A 20,026-nucleotide genomic window follows, 5' to 3' on the forward strand; every position below is an offset into this window, starting at 1 on the left:
TTGTTTTCATGCAAAATTGATGCTGTTGGCTCACACAAATTTTCCTGTCAAAATTTGCACAAGAACTGACAGAGCTTCATGCAAAAATAAAGCTCTTCAACCTAAATCCAAAGTTGAGGAAGGTTCTGAAAGTTGTAATGAACTGAAATGCTCAAAAACAAAACAGGCTAGCCGAGCAAATGGCGTGCCAGTGTAGTTTATTTGTGGATGTTGATGTTTGTATAGCTAAGATATTGTCCGTACTGAGCGGTACATTCTAGGGGCTGATTGGTACATTCGGTACCATGTGGTACAACTGGTACGTATTGTGCCAGCAGTCGGGTGAAGCAAGGCTGGTGAAGTTGAGGTTTAAATTTATCACCACTTGACGGAGGAGCATGCTGTCCATACCGAGCTATTTTTCAGCCCGTGGGCTCCTGTAGGTGCCAGCTATGTGAGCAGGCTTCTTATTACATAAACCTAGTCAGGGTAAGGACTAACCATATTGACACTCCCATGTCCATCTTTTTTTTGCCTGGCTTAGTTGTGCAAAAGTTTTTTCTAACTCGTATCGAATGTGGTGCTCCTTCTGGGGTTTGGTAACAGTGCTAGGACAGGACACAGAGGATTCAACATGGGACTGGGCCTCTGTGTCCTGTCTTGGCGCTGTTATCAAGCCAAGTATGTACCAACAAGCCCGTATTAACACGTGTTTTTCCTTCTGGGTGCTTTTGTATGCTGTGCTGTACAAATGAAGCGCATGAAATGGCTTGTTCTCTTCCTTTTGGCATGTAAAGCTCTCTTCCTTTTGGCATGTAAACCTCGTCAAGCCTTCGAAATCCTGAAGGCTATCTGACATTGTGCCTGGTGGTGGTTGACCTGCAGACGGAGTGGGTGTGCTGCCTGAATCAGGCCATTCGGAACCTGCTGAACAGTGATAAGCGAGAGAACCCGGTGCAGAGCCTGAAGAGTGGCCACTTGGACAAGCGGCTCACTCCCCCCATGATTCGCCACGCCTCCCATGTCTTCACCAAGTTGCCCGCCTACAAGGATGCCACCTACAAGGGCTCCTGGCTCAAGGGACAGCTGCACGGGTTGTAAGTGACGGTTGTCTGCCTGTAGCAAAGGCTCTTTGCCAACCTTTGTTTTGTGCCTCCGAGCTGCCTCCCATAGGAAAAGGTGCTCCTGTGCCTCATCACTGCGGCTGGCTGTTCCTTCGCATGGCGCATAGAGTTTATGGCACAAAGGGTCCATAAGAGTTGTTTCCAGGAACTTTCAGATTACTGCAGCAATGACAAACTAGCTGAGAAAAGGCAAACGTCGTGCATCAAGCACAATCTCCTTCCATAACGCACTTGCACATTGACATAATGGGTCCGTCGCTTTGGCGGCATGATACACTGCATGTGCTATCGCCGTTCTGAACTTGTACCCGAGCGTAGACCAAGAAGTGATTGTGATGCTTTTAAATAATGGCTGACAGCCATCTGTCACATAACATGTGTGTTATGATTTTTCGTGGTTAAGTTTTTTTTGTTGTGTGCAGGAATTTCGCAAAGCAAGAAATTTTTGAATATTTTTGCTGTTGGGTATGAAGGCGTAGCTATGAAATGAGCAGAGGGCATTTGTAGTTGTCTTTATTGCTGGGATTGCAGTTAATCCCTCTAAAATGAACCTGATAGTCACGTGTCATTTTTGATCAAAACGTTGATATTATAACAACAGGGTTTGCACAGGTCCTTGAAAACCCTTAAATTTAGAAGTGCCTATTTCAAGGCCTTAAAAGTCCTTGAATTTTTAAATGGTCCTTGAAAACCCTTGATTTTCCTGGAGAGAATCAATGACCCTGTCTTTTCACGAGAATTTAAAGTGTTTTGTCGGGGATTTTAGGTGTTAACAAATGTAAAGAAACATTGCAACAATCAAATTTCAGTGTATTGCGTGAAACTGCAACAAGTTTGGTGAATTTTCATTACGAGGCAACATTGCGAGCAGGCACTTCTCAATCCAATTCACGTCAGGATACAATCCAGTGAAAGCCGGCTTTTGTTCTCTATCTTGCATCTTCCATTAAGTCTGTGGACGCTCGCTCATTGCATGTTTGCTGTGCCTCATATGCTCCATCTGCGTTTGCTTTTACATGCAAATAGCAGATGTGTACATAGTTTGTCCTGCCTTGCAGCAACACTCGCCGATTTAATTTCATCTGATACCCTTGCTGACAAGCAAGAGATGCAGGCAGGATTAGCCAAGTTTTGAAATAAGACAGCCTGAGCAAAACAGCAAGAAAAAAGAAAAACGCGAATCATGAAATAAAAAAAGGTGGGGGAGCATTCATAAACCTGTTAGCGCCTATATAAATAGGCACTAATGTGCTTAGGTATTGTGCAATAAAAAAACTTTTGCATTGTGTTGAAAAAGTTATAAGTAATCTCAGATAAAACATTAGATTGGGACCTTGAAAATGTGTTTTCTGGTCCTTGAAAGTCCTTGAAAACCCGTGAATTTTTGCTTTTGAAGCCTGTACGAACCCTGAATAAGTGGTCCTTCGTTGCAGCTGCACCCATGATTGGGATAATCAATCACTTTTGCAAGCTCTATTGTGGAGAGAGGAGGGGGAAAAATTTTTGTGGCTTGTGTTACAAATATCTGGATTAAATATAAAATAAATGTAAATATAAAAAGATATAAATATAAAAAGACAATAATATGCATATCCCATAAGGTCGGATAAGTTCATTGATGCCTTGTTGGTGCAGCCCCCATTGATAAAGCGACTCAAATTATTAGCAGCTTCAGTAGGGGCAAAACTTTTTCACGGTAGTATTTCGGTCTCACCAACTTCAGGCAATGTACAAGGCCATAAGAAATAGAACCTGTAGGACATCAGATATTCTTGTCTCAGTATTGTGGGCAATATCTGTATTCTTAACAGCTTCTGCCACCGTTTAGCAAATGCCTTCTAGCGAATGCTTTCTAGCAAATGCCATTTAGCAAATGCCATTTAGCAAAGGCATTTGCTAAATGAAATGTTGGTTGGTCATATAAGAAAATTTTTTTCTTCATAGGGACTGAGGGTTGTAAGGGTTGGTACGTGTTCATAGTTAGATTGCAGCAAGCACTGATATTCAGTGTTGTCCCTAGCCTTTGTCCCATTGGCCTCATGATCCCTGTGGCTTCATTGCACATGCTGTGTGATTTGCTCTTAGCGGAAAATTGACCTGGCCTGATGGCCGCAAGTACACGGGCCGATTCAAGAACAACCTGCAGCACGGAGAAGGCGAGTACATTGTTCCTGGAAACGGAGGTGACACCGTCTATCGGGGCACCTGGAAGAATGGCAAACTCCATGGGCTCGGGAGCGCCAGGTGTGTGTTGGACTTGGTTGTAGCCCGAGCGCTACTGAATTTTTCTTTTACACTTGGACTGACCTGCTCGTCTCTTTTTCTTTGCTCGCAAAACTGATAGGATGAGGAGCACTCCGTGGAAAATCACTAGTGCACCTATAAAATTTACTTATTATAGGTAGTTCCAAGGCCCATAGGGTGCAACTGAGGGGAGTGGTAAAATACAAGAGAATGTGCGGTTTTATACAATAACAGAATAATACAGATGTGCATATGACTATGCTATGAACAATAGGTGTCATGTACGGCCTTGAACAAGGTTGTATCAGTAATGGCTGCGATGGTGGCGGGGAGGTGGTTTTATTGAACACTTGCTGTGGGAATAAATGAATCATCATACGTACAGGTTAGTACGACAAAAATGCAACCATAAACCAGCTGGTTCCTGCTGGTCGCATTCGGACCCAGCCTTGTATCTGCTCCTGGAGTTGTGCTAAGGATCTCGCGACTCTAGCTGTGGCTTGTCGTATGTATAGATGCTGGCAATAAAGAAAGCCAGGGAAGATGATACCTTTCATGCTTACTTGGCACAAATAATTTGGTTTGGCTTGGGTGTGAATAAATTATTAATTCAACCTAAAGGGAAACAAAAACAAAGGTTACTCGGTGGGGTCATGAGAAATGGAGAACCCTGTTTTATGATGCTTGCTGAACGAAATTTGTGTTAGTTCAAAAACTACCACCACAAAAGTTTTCACACACATTTACATGTCCCCACGTTAGTGTTCTTTATTTCTTTCTTTCCACCAGGAGGGAATTTAGGAAAACTCTCCCAATCCTGTTTTTCTGCTAACGATTTGTTATGTCACAAATCTTAGTGCAAGGAAAATACATAATATTGACCCCGTTAATATGGACACCCCGCAATATGGACGAAATGTTCGGCGACCGGTCTCTCGCCATGCAATCCTGCCCGTTAATATAGAAACCCGCAGTCCGAACTATGGACGGCTATTTTGGGCACAAAATGGGTAAATACAGGCATTTTTGTCTCGTTATTATGGACATGGGTCCACAAAGCTAAAATATAAAAAAATGACTGTCGACCCCCATAGGCCTCAGTACGTACCGGGAACTCACTGGTGGCCGAAGCATGGTTTTATCGCGGAACGCTCTCCCTTGCAGTACCATCGAATTAGATAGGGAACATCCGGGATCAGCGAACAACACTATAGGGTAGTGAACGAGAGGGGGACACCTTTTTCCTATTTAACAAGATTGCCCAGTGCAGTATACACCGGAAAGAGCAAGTCCTGAGGCTCAGGAGAAGAGGGCGATAATAGTTCGTGCCAATATTCGATGCGCATAAAAGGCAAGGCTGTACACTTTTCTGGTCAGTTTGGCCGAGGCAATAGCAGATGTTAAGCGTAAACGGACCGAGGTTTCCGCACAGCTGAAAAAGGAAATATGCCACTTTAAAAGTCAGACACCTTCAGAATGTGTTCCTTAAAGTTTGTGTTTTTGACCTTGATTCGTTATTGTAGGCAACTCACATTATGGATGATTTTTCTGGGGTACGCAGGCGTCCACATTAACGAGACATGACTGTATATATGGGGCGGCAATACCAGTTTTCACACTTTTGGTATTTTCTACGTTAATAAGCAACTACTGGTGCCATGAGTGGTGTATTCGTATTTATAGCACTATAACCTGCCATTATAGGCAACTTGTTTTAACAATTTAATGTCCCCTTAAAAACACTAAAGAAGTAGAATTTTTGGGCTTCGTTTGGAAACAGCCTTCCAAAATGAAATCGATGGATCCCATTTTTACCAAGATCTTGTTGTGCAGGCAACCATCACAGCCACCTACCTTTTCATACTTGTGCAATATTTTCTTCTCAGAAATTCGTGGGAAACTTGGTGTCTATAAGCAGGTGGGGTTCGGTCACTCTCAGTGAGCCGGTGTCACAGGTCAAGTCTGACCAAGCAGCATGTCTGGTCCTTCAAACACGAGGACAGAGGAGGAGCTGCCTGAAGTATTGGCCCTGACTTTGCAAGGCTGCAGTGAAGAGGGAAGAAAAGGCAGTTATTCTTTCTGTAAAAGGTGGCACTCACCGTGTGCTCTAGAGATCTGATTGCCAGTGTATACTGGCTCGCATCTTGTATCCTAACAGTCACTAGCTGCCTTTTTAATACCACAGGAGCATGTGTGCATGTTTGGTGTCACGGTGTAGTCGTGCATTCATGCTTTGCAATTTTTTTGTTCCCCTTAACCTTTGGTTGTGACAGTGAGTGGGTGGGGTTGCTTGCAGGTACCCCAACGGTGACCTCTACGAAGGGTTCTTCAAGGATGGGTTGAAGGACGGCCACGGCATTCTCAAGGAGGGCCGGTACCTGTCTTCTTCCAGCATCTACATTGGCCAGTGGCAGCAGAACAAGCGACACGGCTACGGCGTCCTCGACAATGAAAAGGAAGGTCTGTGCACCACCTACTGCGTTTGTCAGATGGGAGAACTGACAGCTGAGGGAATCCACTGGCTGCTCTCTTTTTCAGGGGAAAAGTACATGGGCATGTGGCATGATGACTGCCGCCACGGCAATGGAATCATGGTTACCCTCGATGATATCTACTACGAGGGCAACTTTGTGAACAACAATCTCAGTGTAAGCGTTCTCTCGCTGTTCTTGCACAAATTAATGCTCGGGTGCAAAGCTTTCTTATTTTTATTATGTGCTTTATCAAAAATAAAATTAATGTAACGTTTGCGGTAATGTGCACATACAAGTACGAACGATATGAGCCCTGGAGACTGCCGGTGCATGTGCCATGAGCCTTAAGTCAGTGGTCATCATCTTAGACGTGGCCTACCGCTGCACTCTTTAGCAGAATACTAACTTTGTAAACCTACAAGGGCTCCATACATAAATCTCCAAGCAATATGCAGAGGTTTTGTATTGAGGTCATTTGTCCAATGCAGGGAGAACAACACTAGGTGAATGTGTACTCTATGTGCTCTGAGCGAAAATTTAGTTCTGCTAATGGTTGTAAAGGGGGAAGACATTGCCAAATGTCAGAGGAATGCAGTGTTATCAAGTAAGATTGTAATCTTAGCTGCAAAATTTTGGTTGCTTGTCGACAGATAGCGGCGCAGCCCCAGTTCCCCCCCAAATGTCTTTGTGCTGTATAACCTTCTGCCTATAAAAACAACCAGTGTTCACTTATTTCAAAATAATTTCGCAAGCAATGTCATAGACAAACTTCATAGGGAATAAAATAGGGCAAATCGATGTGCCATCTGCACTCAAAACTTGAGTGGAACAGGGCCAAAATCTGACTAAGGAACAGAGATGACAGACTGCTTCTTTTTAGAGGTGTGCATATGTCAAATTTGAAACTGCAAATCGAATACTAATAGTAAAAACTGACTATGAATTGAATCAAATATTTTCAAATATGACTATCATTTCTTCAATATGTGTGGAGCTTCTAAAATATTGGTAAAAAAAGATGACCTAGGCAGTCAGGATTAACACGTGAGTGTTCATGTACTAGATCTTGACAAGAAAATGTTACAAAACAAAAAATTAAAATAGTAAGAGATTAAGAGACAATATCAAAGCAATGGAAAAAAAAATGACGCATTGCCATGAAGACACATGGGTTCCTTAATATGGTGTGAATAGGGGGAGTATATTTGACTGGCTGCAGTCCTTTTAGTCATTAAAAAGGTGTTTGCAAGCTAAATGCTGGTATACCCTGTACCTTACTGCAAGCATTGCCTACTAGTAGTGACTTTTGATTCCTCACTCATGCCATTATATTGAAAGGAAACTTTTCCACATATATGTATATAGAAATAGCGCTCCACTTCAACACGGTTCACATAGACTAGTTTCATGCAAGGCTTACATGGGATAAGCTTTTTTTTGCATAGCTTTCAAGTCGTGTGAAAAAGCCAACCTAGAAGGGCTTGTGGTGCGCTGAAGATTGAAAGTTTGCATGTTGTATGGCAGAGCCAACTATTATTGCTCTATTATTTCTAAATTTTGAATATTAAAAACTTCAAATGCTTCGAATGATGACACTGCACTGCAAATGGAATGGAATAGCAAACACTATTCACGAAGTATTCTAAGTTTCGAGTATGCGCGCACCCTTACTTATATGTCTTTCATTTTTGCACTGTTTTGACCAGGCATGTACAGTCGGCCAAATTTTTAACTGACGTGTGCGAGGAGCGACTTTTCATGCATCGGTGCCGTAGGACAGAAGCCAAGTTGCAAACGGGTCAAGATTAAATGCATGCTCAGAAACCACGCTCAGCTGGGCCTATCGTCTGTTTGGCTGTTCCTTCTTAATAAGAGCGTTGTAAGAGAGAAAAATTGCTGCTCACGCACGCTAGTTAAAGATTTGTCCGACTCTACAGTCTTTGTTTAAATTTTCTAGGCCAAACTTAAGCCTTCTGGATCACATACAATTATAAGAACAAGCTTAACCTTTGACTGTGGCAAAATATTTTATTAAAATAAGAAAAAAAGGTGTTTTCTCTAGCTTTTCGGCATGAAATGTTTCAGTCTGGCTCGAGATGTAAGCTTGTACATTGAAGTTTTTGTGGCCTGTGCACTTTTTGCAAGGCTTAGAAAATTTTTACAAAGACTTTACCAACACCCCCAACTTTGAGCCTTTTTTGCCAGCTACCATTCAACAAAGGAAAATATTTCAAACAGCGACAGTGATTATTCAGTACATAATTACGCAGTAGCAACAGTATAATTCGGTAAGCTATACTGGGTAATGTGTCCTCTCTGGAAATATTTGCAGGGGTACGGCACTATGATGTTCCAGGACAACACTGTCTTCAAAGGGGAACTTGGTGCTGGAGGCTCCCTGAATGGCAAGGTAGGAGGGCTCGATCTTCAGGGCCGTTTGTTAACTTGCCGAAAAAGGCCTGTGGCAACTGAGGAAGCTGTTGTGCGTGATTATGTCGTCCTATCTGCACAGGGTGTCCTGAGTCTGTCCAACGGAGACACCATCCAAGGCAGCTTTTGTGGAGTGTGGAGTGAAGGCATCAAGATATCGGGTGTATATCAGAAGGCAGTCGCTGATGAACACAGCATTTCGGATGTCGACTCGCTTGTCCGCCGTGACAGGTCAGGGTTTTAGCAACGCCGTTTTTTTTTTTAATTATTTTGCTGTGCGTGTTTCTTTGAAAGCAAAAGGTTTTGCTTAGACTGCCATATTCGTCAATCTCATTTGTCCTAGATATATTACACTGTGTGTGTGTGTGTGTGGATAGTTATGCTGGTAAGGCTAAGCGTAGCAGGCAGCTGAAGTACATTGAAATGCCTCAAAACCTTGTTATAACAAAGTTAAAGGAGGAGCCAATTTAATATGGATATTTTGCCCTGGGGCGTTAGTAGAGCGGGGGGAATGTGCACAAATGCCAATGATAGGGTACTCAAAAATTTTGCTTGCTCTCCACTTGCGCTTAACAAATTGTGGGTCTGGCTCCACAGCCGGGGTGCTATCTGTAGTGACGTGTCATAAGAGATGACCCGGTCATCAAATGTAGTAGGTCGTTGGGTCATGGAATAGCAGCCAGTGCTTTGGATGGGCTGCAGCATGATTGGGACAGTCGTAGACTACAGGTAGGGTCTGGTCGAATTACTTTGTTAAAGCTGTTGTTTTTGCATTGACATCGTATAGTACTGCCAATATGGGAAAGGGTCAAATACATTTAGTGCTCATAACAGATGTCACGGGAGCTGCAACTATAGGCGGGTACTGCACTATAGGCGGTACTGCACCATAACCAAAATATGCTCAAACCAAGTCACATGCACGACCTATCTTTAAAGTTCCTTAGATTTGCACCCCCTTGTTCGAGATTTTGGCGCGCAGTAAGAGCCTGAGGTGGTCAAAATTAATCCGGAGCCCTCCACTACGGCACACCTCGTTTATTGGGCAGCGTCAGTGCGTTAAACCTCATAATCAATCAAGAACTGCGCCCTTCTCCTGCGTTTTTTTATTTGTAACCCTGGGATGGCACGCCAGCTGCTGTGGTCAGTCAGAAAGCCTTCCCAGAAAAGTGCACTACGTATAAATGGTATTGCGCGTCGGGGGGACTGCATTTCTAGCAGTATGTCTATGCATTGAGTTCAATGGGAGGCAAACTGGTGGTCACAAAAATTGGCAATGCATCCAGTCCTGCATGGTACGTGGTTACATTATGAATGGCTGCCACTGTACTTTGTTATGCCCATTAGTGCATTCGAGTTCAAATTGTGGTTCTAAGTGCTGCAGTTCATTTTGAGCAATTAATTTAGATTATTCGATTGAATAATTTAATTTAGCCCAACACTTAGCCGTTACTCTATCACATGTTAGGATGTATAGATATAGCCTGTTTCGTGAAAACAAAGTCTAACTGTAGTTAGGTGATGAATGGCAGCCATATTGTGAGTGTTTGTATAAGGGGGTGTTTGGGATGTTCTTCTGTACTTAACTGAATTGACTGATTTTGTGCCAGCTCTTCTTAATTAATTCATTCATTTATTACACCAGTTATTCAGTTTCTGTTAAGCCTGAGTGAAATAAATTAAATTTATATATGTGTTCATGCTGCAATAAAAAGACAGTTGGTTCCTTGTTTGTATTAGCACTGTAGGTAGATTTTGGGAACGAGAAAGATGGCATCAGCCTCTTTTCCATTTTTTTAGCATTGGGTCTCCATCATTGAGTGTACCAGCATCTCAGAAATGGAGAGACATCTTCGACCATTGCCGGGACATGCTGGGTATCCAGGGTGTCTCCGATACTCAAGACAACAAGAATGCATGGGATGCCATTGCCATTGCCATCAGCAACAGGAAAAAGCAGAGCCACATCAAGAACCGGTATGAAAGCATTTTTTTTTTAATTCTATCCCCCTTTTTGTTTACTATGAAGGTTGTTTTTATGCAAAGCATTACAAAAGAATGAGACAAAAAATGATTTGAAACTTTAACTGCATCAACATTTACAGACTAATAAAGGGAAGTGCGTACAGTAGAACACTGTTGATACATTCCTGGTTCATATGGTTTCCCGGTTACAATGCTTTCAATTGTGAACACTAAAAATGCCCCATAGTGTTGCGGTGTTTTTTTCCTGGTTACTACATTCCTGGATAACACAATTTCCCGGTAATTATGTTGAAAATTTTAAAGTTGTTATCCAACTATGACCAGATGATACGTTTTACGGTGAACAAAAAACATGCTGACGGGCATGCGGACCGAGCCTTAGCAAGCATGGCGCAATAAGCAGGCACCGAGCGGCGGTCGGGCCGCCCGGGTCACCATGACAGCTTTCCCGCAGTGCTGGGTTTGCCAGAGTCACTTGGTAACACGGCTGCCTTTAGCCAGCATCGCCTGTATAACGACGTCCAAATGTGCGAAACGCTAACCTTAGAAGAAATCGTAAAGGAATCGCGCCATGAAGCAGCGCTGGCGCGGGACAAAGCCTCCGAGAAAGATGGCGGCGAGAACAAAGAGGAAGAGGTGTTTTAACTGAGTTATAAAACAGCCCGGGAAACGGGACTACAGAAAGGGCACACAGACCGAGCGCTGTAGCATTGCAGCTAATCCGTGTTGCAGGAAGATGTGGCGTCTCTGGTAGCCACATATGCTCACGCCGTAGTTGGCTTGCAACCGGTGCGTAGTTACTTTCGCTTGAAGGACAATCCCAGTGCGGACTAAAGTCTGGAATCTTTAGAAAAGGAGCTCTTGCTCTCAAAGAGCTACAGCAAGCTCCAGCAGACGTTGACAGACGTGTACAAGTGAAAAAGGCCATTAAATGCTCATGTTCGTCTCTCAACTGCTTTTTTTTACTGCAGTGGATCATACGTTTTCGCGGATACCGGATAATACATTCCTCCCTCGCGTTTTTTTTTTTTTTTTTTTAACATATCAACGAAGTTCCTCTGTAATTGTAAGAGGGCAGTAGAGCATGTAGTACATCAACTTATAAATTTTTTACATGGTTGAAGGGGCCACAAGAACAACATAAACTTGAACACATGGATTCGTGTGCTTTGAGGTGCCATGAAGACAACATGCAACTTTGCTTTTTTCAAAAAATTGTGTAGTTGACGGGGCTGTGAAGACAACATACGACTTGATTTTATTCATAAGATTGGGTGTTTTATAGCGCCCTCAGGGCTTGTCCGGCAGCAAACACTGCTTTATTCACTGAAAAATGTAACAATTACTGACAAAATCAACATTTCAGCTATCCCACTGCGTATCCTATTTGGCGACGTCACCAATGATGTAGTGCAGGAAAGTACCTAAAACAGTATGTTGACTCCATGTAGAATCCAATTCCGCAAACGAACAGGAAGCTGAGCTGTGGCAACCAACGCTCCGGTTGGTTACCGTTAGCCTTCCGAGGTGGCGCAGCAGTCCCGTCAGCCATTGATCACATGCTTCGTTTACTTCGCTCTGAACTGTACCATATTTTGTTACGGTTCGTAGTAATTGTTCAGGAAACATTGGGCCCCTTATGGTCATGAGTGCAATGACCATAAAACTTGTTCTAAAGTAGAAAAATTTTGCTCCTGAAGTAGGAATGTCGTGGGGTGGCTTGACGTCTGGCCTAGTAATGGTGCGATAGAACCGAAAACCACAATGGAGACTTCTCTGTTTTGTTTTGGTGAAAAAATTATATTTAATGTTTCCTCAAAAATAACATATTACGGTATTTTTTTTTTTGTCTGGTTTTCGGTCTTCATTCTAGCAGTGTTGCAGCACCCTGCTTAAGATGTATGTGGGGAGAAAACAAAATGGAACAGTCAACAGTCAGTATGCCGACCACTTGTCAAGAGCCACAGTTTGGCAGGGACCAAAAATCATGTCCCAGCAAAACCTAGTTGAGTGTTTCACCTGTGCAACGGCGTGGCTGCAGGTACCATGCTTGGTCCAGACATTAAACCTCAAGCTTAGGTTTCCATCTCATTAAAATTTGACAACTAGAGTGCAGCTGAACTCTCAGATGTTCCAATACGAGGAAACAGGTACCCCGAGTTCTTAATATTTCTTTCGATTTTTCACTGCACGTGACCAGAGTAGGGTAAATGTTACGAAAAACCACACAGAGATGGATGCCATATCGTTCTGAATTTCACACTTGTTTGGTTTTATGGGATTAATTAATCTGTACAGGCCAGCACGTAACGTTGCCCGACCATGTTGCTTGGTGACGTCACTCAGTGACTAGCTGGACAGTGAATGCTGGAAATGTCCCCAGGCATCACATCTCTATCTCCATTTTTTTCTAATTCTCTGACCGAATCAACTGCAGTTGACATTACACTTGCCATATTTGTTACTCCATTGTGGCAATCTTTTGATTGAAGCAAAGTTGCGTGTTGTCTTCGTGGACCCTTTAAACTTTACCAAAATGCTTTAGCCGTTGTAATTTATTAAAAGCATTTGCGTCAAAGAAAGTTTCCACCGTGATTGTGGACTTCTGGCACATTTTGGGTAGTTCTGCCCACAAAATTGCTTGTGGTTGTTTATGGCTTTACTTGCACTTTGGCTGGCTGAGCTTGTCACTTTGTCAGTATCCGAGTTACAACATTTGTTCGGTATAACAATGATATTCTCTCGGCATTACAACATTTTGTATCGAATTTGAAATTTGTGCCAACTGTCGCTGGTTAGGATGTTCATATACTTTGGCAATTATACATAAAACGTAATAGGTTCAGCTCCTTTTTGCCAGAACAGCTGGAAAAAAGATCCGCTTCCTATTAATCAAACTTGCAGATCCAAGCCCTGCTGCGAAGAGAACCTGGACTACCTCGAACGCATTCCTCAAACCAGCAAGAGGCATGGCTCACTCACGCTGGAGCGCTATGTGGAAATCAAGGACTACCTTTCGAGTGCCTTTGACTGTGTCCACCACCCCTTGGGCTATCTTTTGGACGGTCTGGTCGGTGTGTTCAGGTGAGGGGCTTGCTTGGGGCACTAGACTTGCAGAGGGTACCATCTTGTATCGCTTTATTTTGCTAGTAGGGCCAGTAGACTACTGCAACTTGTATTGATGCTGGCCCAGTGTTGATCGGTACCTGGTGATGTTATTTTTGTTTGTGGCCCAGGCTCACCTACTGCGGCATTGGTGTTCACCCTCGACTCCTGGTGCATGCTGTGGAGGAGGTCAGGTCGTTCTGCCAGAGGCTGTATGAGTTGGTCAGGTTAGTAAAGCCAAATTGGTATTCCATGTGAACAATTAAACTTTCTTATCTTAAAATCTTGTGCAGGTAGTAACATTTTTTAATAGGCAAATTGAGCAAATTCAATGGCTTAAATTGTCATTCATTGGGTGAATTAAATTTGTGTAAAAGGCAGTTGATTGTTCTGCGGTTCATGGCAGTCTGTGCTGTAAACAAGAAGCTTTCCCTCAAGTTGCTGACAATTGCCTTTTTATGTCGTATGCCCTTTGTTTGAATTATAGAATTCTTTTTCCTGACTTGCCACGAGGAGATAAGCCTGTGGTCCTGACTTCTTCAGGGAACATTGAATGCACTGATGATGCATTTGATGGGTCTGGGTAAGTTTCTTGCAACGTTAATTCATTTCCAATCAATTCTGTACATGACTAGGCTGTAGACTATAGATGACTGTAGACTGCTTGGTTTTTATCTTTTAACCGTTTTCAAAGAGCCTAGCTCATCATGCACAGTTGCTCCTTCCAAACTGTTTACATTGAGCTGCAATATTGAGGACTAGAGCCACTAAAGAGGTGTGAGCCCTCCAAAACATTGAAACAGAGAATGTCAGAAAGCAGAAAACAAATGCTTGATGTAACTTCTTTAGGGACACACCTTCGTAACTGAGGTATAGGCTTGTCACAAGCAGCCAACTTTCTGACATTCACCATTTCATATTTTTTTTTTTTTTTTGCAACTGTGTGTAATGCTATATAATACCTATATCCCACATATTTACATGTAGTTCGTTCTCCCTCAATGGCGCAAGTCAAAAGCGAAAATCTTTTGTTGTGCACACACACACGCACACGCGCACACGCACACAAAAGCAAAAATATAAGAAGGCCACTGCATCAGCAAAGAAACAGAAGTGATAGATTTCAAAACATGCAAAATTACGGGCTGACTATTCCAGAATAAAGTGCTACTATAGCAGAAATCTCAATGTGTTAAATGTTTAAGAAATAAAACCACTAAAGTTTAGTTTTCACAGATAAATATGTTCCTCAAAAAACTTTGTTTTATTGCCGGTAGCAAATACCCCCCCCCAAAACCATGTTGACGGCATGAAGTTCTAGATGCTGCGCCTAGGGCAAACAAAATGTCCCTGGGCAAGCGAACTAGAGAGATTAAATATCTCGCACTATAAAACTAAGCATACCGCACCGAATAGTTGTCTATGTTCTAAATCGATTACCCTCACTTTCTCTGGCAGAGCTAAAATATGATGGCTACGCCTTGTCTTCAGCATGGCTGTTAGCACCTTTGTTGTATGCAAAGAAAGTTTTGAAACTTGTGTGAGACAAAGCATGATTTATAAGTGCAGTCGCAGAGGACCCTTGCATTGAGACAGTCTTGCAATCAGTAGGTATTAAAATGAATGCCCAACTGCAGAAAATTGAAATAATCCACAGGTATGTTTGCCCTTAGTGTGCAAGTTAATGGCAGCGAGAGCTGCATCATCTTCGTGTAGTATGGGAGAAATGTTGCCACAAACAGTGGGGGCTGTCCAGTGAGGTCTGCTTGCTTTCCAGCAGTGTGTAATTATTATTATACCCAGATTGCATGGGATTCATTTAGTGGTGTGTGTTGTGGTTAGTGACAGAAGGGTGGTGTGACAGTGCTAGACTGAGCATCACAAGCAGTGTCGACTGCTTTCAACATTTGTTGCCTATTGCGAAAACTGCTAGGGTGTCATCACAGTTGTGGTTTTTACCAACTGGTCTATGGTCTCGATATACTGAATTGCAGTCATTTGTAAATTGTGCTTTGGCGTACTGTTGCTGTAATTAGTGTAGTGGAACTTGGTAGGATTATAGTTCTAGCGTAGGAGACAAATATATACGGTAGTTTGTTTTAGGAAAATTTACATTTCACGACTTGTTTTACAGCTGTTTTAAAACTACAAATACTAATTTATAATTACCTATTGTAACGAATCACAAAACTTTGCACTGTTTTAAAGTTGTCTTAGCTGTCAAACGCGGCATTGTTTGCTTAAGATGTGTGTGTGCACTGGAATGTGAGGGCTGCTCCCCAATATCATATTCCAATTCCCAATATCCCAATATCATACCAATAGCCTATGTGACACTGAGGCTGCACTTTCTTCAGGTTATTTAGCACATAGAACAAGGACTAGTAACTCGAAAGATTATTCTAGGACCATGGACTCATCCCTTGAAGCAGTGCCGGTGCTCTGAAAAATTTGTTTTCCTATTTGGGTAACATTGGCACAAGTTCTAAGTTGTGAATCCTGTGATGCAAACTAAAAAAAAGCAGTAGTCCGAAGAAATAGAAAGACCAAGCCCACACTACATTTTCTTTTCCGCCCACCTCCTTCTAGGACCTCTTTTTTTTCCTAGATCCAGAATCTTCAGCAGAAAAGTGTTTAGGCAACTGTAAATGCCAGCAAAACTCTCACAAAGCATCTCTCTCTCTCTCTCTCTCTCTCCTCTCTCCTCTCCTCCCTCTCTCTCTCCTCTCCTCTCTCTCTCTCTCTCTCTCTCTCTCTCTCTCTCTCTCTCTCTCTCTCTCTCTCTCTCTCTCCCTCTCTCTCTCTCTCTCTCTCTCTCCTCTCTCTCTCTCTCTCTCTCTCTCTCTCGTGCGTGTGTGTGCGCGTGCGTGTGTGTGTGTGTGTGTGTGTGATGGCAACATGATCTTTCACTTCCCCACTCAGCTAGCATTCAACATAAATGTAAACCCCGCGAAACGTCCCTCAGAACCTTGACGAACACTTCGGTTTTGCAGATACATAGATCACTGGTGGCCACTTTGAACACTGAAAATCAGTAGCTTTCCCAAAATGAGTGAAAGAAAGTGTGCTTTCAAGTTGCACTCAGGCACTTGTACTTACAAGGTTTTTCTTTTTTTCCCTCCCAGCGAGTGCATCACGCCCAATACTCTCATTCAGCCTGTCCTGCTGCCCCGGCTGTACCCATCCCTGTCTACCCTGTATGCGCTCAACAATGAGCAAGAGGACCGGCACTATTGGGAGCGCCTGCTCAAGTGGAACAAGCAGTCTGACTTGGCCCTGATGACCTTTCTGGGAGTGGATGAGTACGTGCTCCGCCGGCGTGTTCAGCCCACTGAAACTTTTATACCAACTCGCTTATGGCTCATCCTATCCGTGAGCACATCCTATCCTATGGCTTATCCTATCCGTAAGCAAAAGAGTAAGTGATATTTTGATGCCTTGATAACAAGGTGATGCATACGGTACACATCTAGAGCAAAAGGAAGAAGAAAAAAGTTCAGACTTGTGAGTGAAGCTATTTTTAATTTCGTTTGAATGTGCATGTAGTGTCATGTTTGAATAAATCAATGCTGTATGCTTGAATGAGGATAAATTTCTTGGTAAATTTCTGCCTTTATAAAGAGCAGCTACCATGAGTTTTGGCTCCGTGCACGCTCTACTGTTATCAACCCTTATTGTAGGGCTCAGTTATTGTTAAGTTAAAGGATACATTTTGTGCTACGTTTGGCATACAGTTCTATAAACTGTAATATCCTTTGAAGGGACCAGCAAAGCAACATACAACAACGTTTGAAAAATGGGATTTTTCATAAATTCTTGTTTCTTAGATTTCATAGATTCTTGTTTGATGAGAAACGATGCTGCCATCATTGGGAAATAAATTGGGGGATTTTGAATTACTTTGTTTCTTCTCTATGATTAATGACTTATTTGGGGCAGCAACCCAAAACAGGCAGTCGGTATCCTCACTTCATGTCATAACGTTCTGTCCAGCCATAACAGCAAGCACGGCTTTCAAGAATTGAACCTAGTAAAACATAATAGGGCCCATGACATGCGTAATGGTGTGGTCTGAATTGTAGTCTTGCTTTGAAAGATGAAACCTTCTCTTTGGAGGTTATTATGCTAGAATTAAACAATGTGAGGCCAGCCAAACTCGCAGTGTTTTCTACAGGGTGAATGGAGCTAACAACGGCCATTTCAAGGAGCCGTGAAGACAAAATACAAGTTTTATTCAAAAGATTTCGTGTATTATAGTGTCCCCAGCGCTTGCGCGGCAGCAAATGATGCCGTATTCACTGAGAAATTAATCAATTTAGGTTAAAATTTTGATTCTCTCGCCAAATCGTGTGTTTTGGTGACGTCTACAATGAAGTCATAACAGCGCGCATACAAACGACCTTCCACTGCGCCATTCGGCTCTGCAGCCTTGCATGCCATCAAACCTCCCAGATGGCGCTAGCATACTCAGCACTCTGCTGTTGCTTTGTTTTTGACCGTATTTAAACCTGGCTTGTTTTGGTTATGGTAGAAAGAAATCGCTTCGTGAAACATGGGGTATGCTTGACAAACAGGGTCACGTAAGGCAACATCGCTTACGCCAATCGGCCAGCGTCGTATAAGACAACTCCAAAGCATCGGACTGCTGTGGAGCTAAAACAAGCATAGTGCGCCCAGTACCAACAGCAGTGCGCATCGGTACTTCTATGTTTGCGTGTATTTTCGTAACTTGTTGTTTACCGCACCATTCTTACTGCTCTAAAATGGATACGCATTACATTTAGGCGCGAATAGCTCGTTCGGCAAGCTTATTAGCTCTGCCTAATTTGCGTTTGCTTTTGCCGACCTCCGCCAATTGCAGAGCAGTCTGGTATGACATCATAGGTTCTGTTGCGGGGAATGAGCTAGTGGGTCGCATGGCCATTCCCTTTTTTCCTAATTATATAGCTTATTTGAGTGGAGTTTACGTTAAAAGTGGTGTCAGTCTAACGAGGCAATCTTTTGAATGAACCAAACTTGTGTTTTGTCTTCATGGCTCCTTTAAATATGACACAGTGTACCCAGTTTTGGGGTCGTTGAGGTGACATATTTAGGCTGCTCTAAATTGCCATACAAGCATTTTTTTACTGCCTTATTGTTAGAAAAAAGGTGTTTTGAGTTTCAACTTTAATGAAGCACAGAATCCTCTAATTTTGAGCTCTTTTACTGGCATCAGACAATAGCACGGGTTTGTATCTGTGGCATCATTGGGCAAGTGTGGAAAGGTCTCTAGGGTATGCCAGCACCCTTCTATTTTTATAGTTATTTAGTGTAATTTTGAAGTTTGCATAAAATTTGTTACTTTTGCATAAGGATCTTTTGACTGAAGCAAAGTTGTATGCTGTTTTCCATGGTACCTTCAAGGCATCTTATACAGTATACTGCGAAGAAAGCTCACAGACATGAAAATCTGTTTTGGTACAAAAAATATAATGTAAAAAATAGGGTACAATGGAAATAAACGTATGTCACTGGAGTGTGATAGCCAAAAAATTTTGTTAGGACGGGTGCTAAGGTAAGCTTTAATTCAGGTTCAGTTTGTATCAAGTTTTTCACAGATGCTGATGTGCTGTCTTCTCTATTATCCTAGGAAGTTCATGTCCCTGAAATTTCCTGACAAGATTTTCACTATGGATAGAAATGTGAGTACATATTGCTCTGTGTCCCTTGTATGCCCACACAATTTGAAATTTATTAGGACCACTCAATACAGCTTAGGCCATGGACAAGTCTTGATAGTTTCTCTTTTCTTCCAACAGCGTGTCTCGAGCATCAAAGATGAATGCTTCACTGATGCCATTGATGCACTGCAGCACATCAGGCAAGTGCCTGACTTGGGAACTTTTCCATTCTGCATGTTCATTGTTGTTAGTACAGTGGAACCCCAATTATGTGTCCCTCAGTTAAGCGGCAACCCACTTGCAATGTCAGTCCTGGCAAGCTCTTCACAGAAATAATGCAAGGGCACACACAGTCTGCTTCATTTGACGGCACACAGAAAACCGCGAAACACGAAAGGCCAGCATTGTTCACACTGCTTTCTATGCCGCATCGTCCCATTGTCCATTTTTTTCCCCGCCTTTTTTTCCTTTACCCTATTTTCGTTTGTTCCACTTCTCCTATGCCATACCAGCTTACCTTCATTCGCATCTCCTCCTACTTGTTTTTTTTTTTTTTTCCTCAACTCATCTTGTGGACTTTATACCAGCACTTGCACACACTTGTTTTATTTATTGTAGCTGCAATTGAATAACAGACCGCAAAATTTTTCTCTTTTTTCCAACGACATCATAAAAACTAATGTCACTGATGCTTGATGATTATAAAAAAAATAATCGAAGTGGGAAAAAAATTTGGCCACCTTTGCAGTTGAGATGCAAAGACTGAGTAAACAGTGGAGCTGGTGGTCTTCACTAGCTTTAACGTGACTTTTCTCAGGTCTTCCCATCTTATCTGTAAATTGGACACTGATGCCGCTGAGCGTATACACGTCTCTCTCAACTAGGAGAACACCTGCATGTCAGCGCTTACATCTTCACTAGGTGCAGCCAATCCCTGAAGTGCACCTCCCACCTGAACATCTGTCCACTCCAACTTGGCCAAAGTCCAAAGCCAATGCCCATGCTACAGGTTAAAAAAAAAAAA

General features: G+C 42.6%; 1 protein-coding gene across 2 annotated transcripts in view; it reads left to right on the top strand.

The window, feature by feature from the left end:
- Als2 (Amyotrophic lateral sclerosis 2) overlaps positions 1 to 20,026 on the top strand; it is a 74,148-nt gene that overhangs the window by 22,563 nt on the left and 31,559 nt on the right. For both annotated transcript variants that reach the window (XM_077687342.1, XM_077687343.1), the window contains 13 exons: positions 865 to 1,076; positions 3,189 to 3,347; positions 5,644 to 5,807; positions 5,886 to 5,995; positions 8,154 to 8,231; positions 8,334 to 8,482; positions 10,052 to 10,228; positions 13,142 to 13,321; positions 13,474 to 13,569; positions 13,830 to 13,925; positions 16,468 to 16,644; positions 18,972 to 19,023; positions 19,141 to 19,202. In XM_077687342.1, the coding sequence (XP_077543468.1) occupies positions 865 to 1,076; positions 3,189 to 3,347; positions 5,644 to 5,807; positions 5,886 to 5,995; positions 8,154 to 8,231; positions 8,334 to 8,482; positions 10,052 to 10,228; positions 13,142 to 13,321; positions 13,474 to 13,569; positions 13,830 to 13,925; positions 16,468 to 16,644; positions 18,972 to 19,023; positions 19,141 to 19,202 (1,712 nt within the window). The remainder of the gene's footprint in view (positions 1 to 864; positions 1,077 to 3,188; positions 3,348 to 5,643; positions 5,808 to 5,885; positions 5,996 to 8,153; positions 8,232 to 8,333; positions 8,483 to 10,051; positions 10,229 to 13,141; positions 13,322 to 13,473; positions 13,570 to 13,829; positions 13,926 to 16,467; positions 16,645 to 18,971; positions 19,024 to 19,140; positions 19,203 to 20,026) is intronic.

Source organism: Haemaphysalis longicornis, unplaced genomic scaffold (assembly GCF_048455015.1).
Source record: "Haemaphysalis longicornis isolate Haplotype H1 unplaced genomic scaffold, Haemaphysalis longicornis Haplotype H1 scaffold_1, whole genome shotgun sequence".
In the NCBI taxonomy this organism is placed as follows: domain Eukaryota; kingdom Metazoa; phylum Arthropoda; class Arachnida; order Ixodida; family Ixodidae; genus Haemaphysalis; species Haemaphysalis longicornis.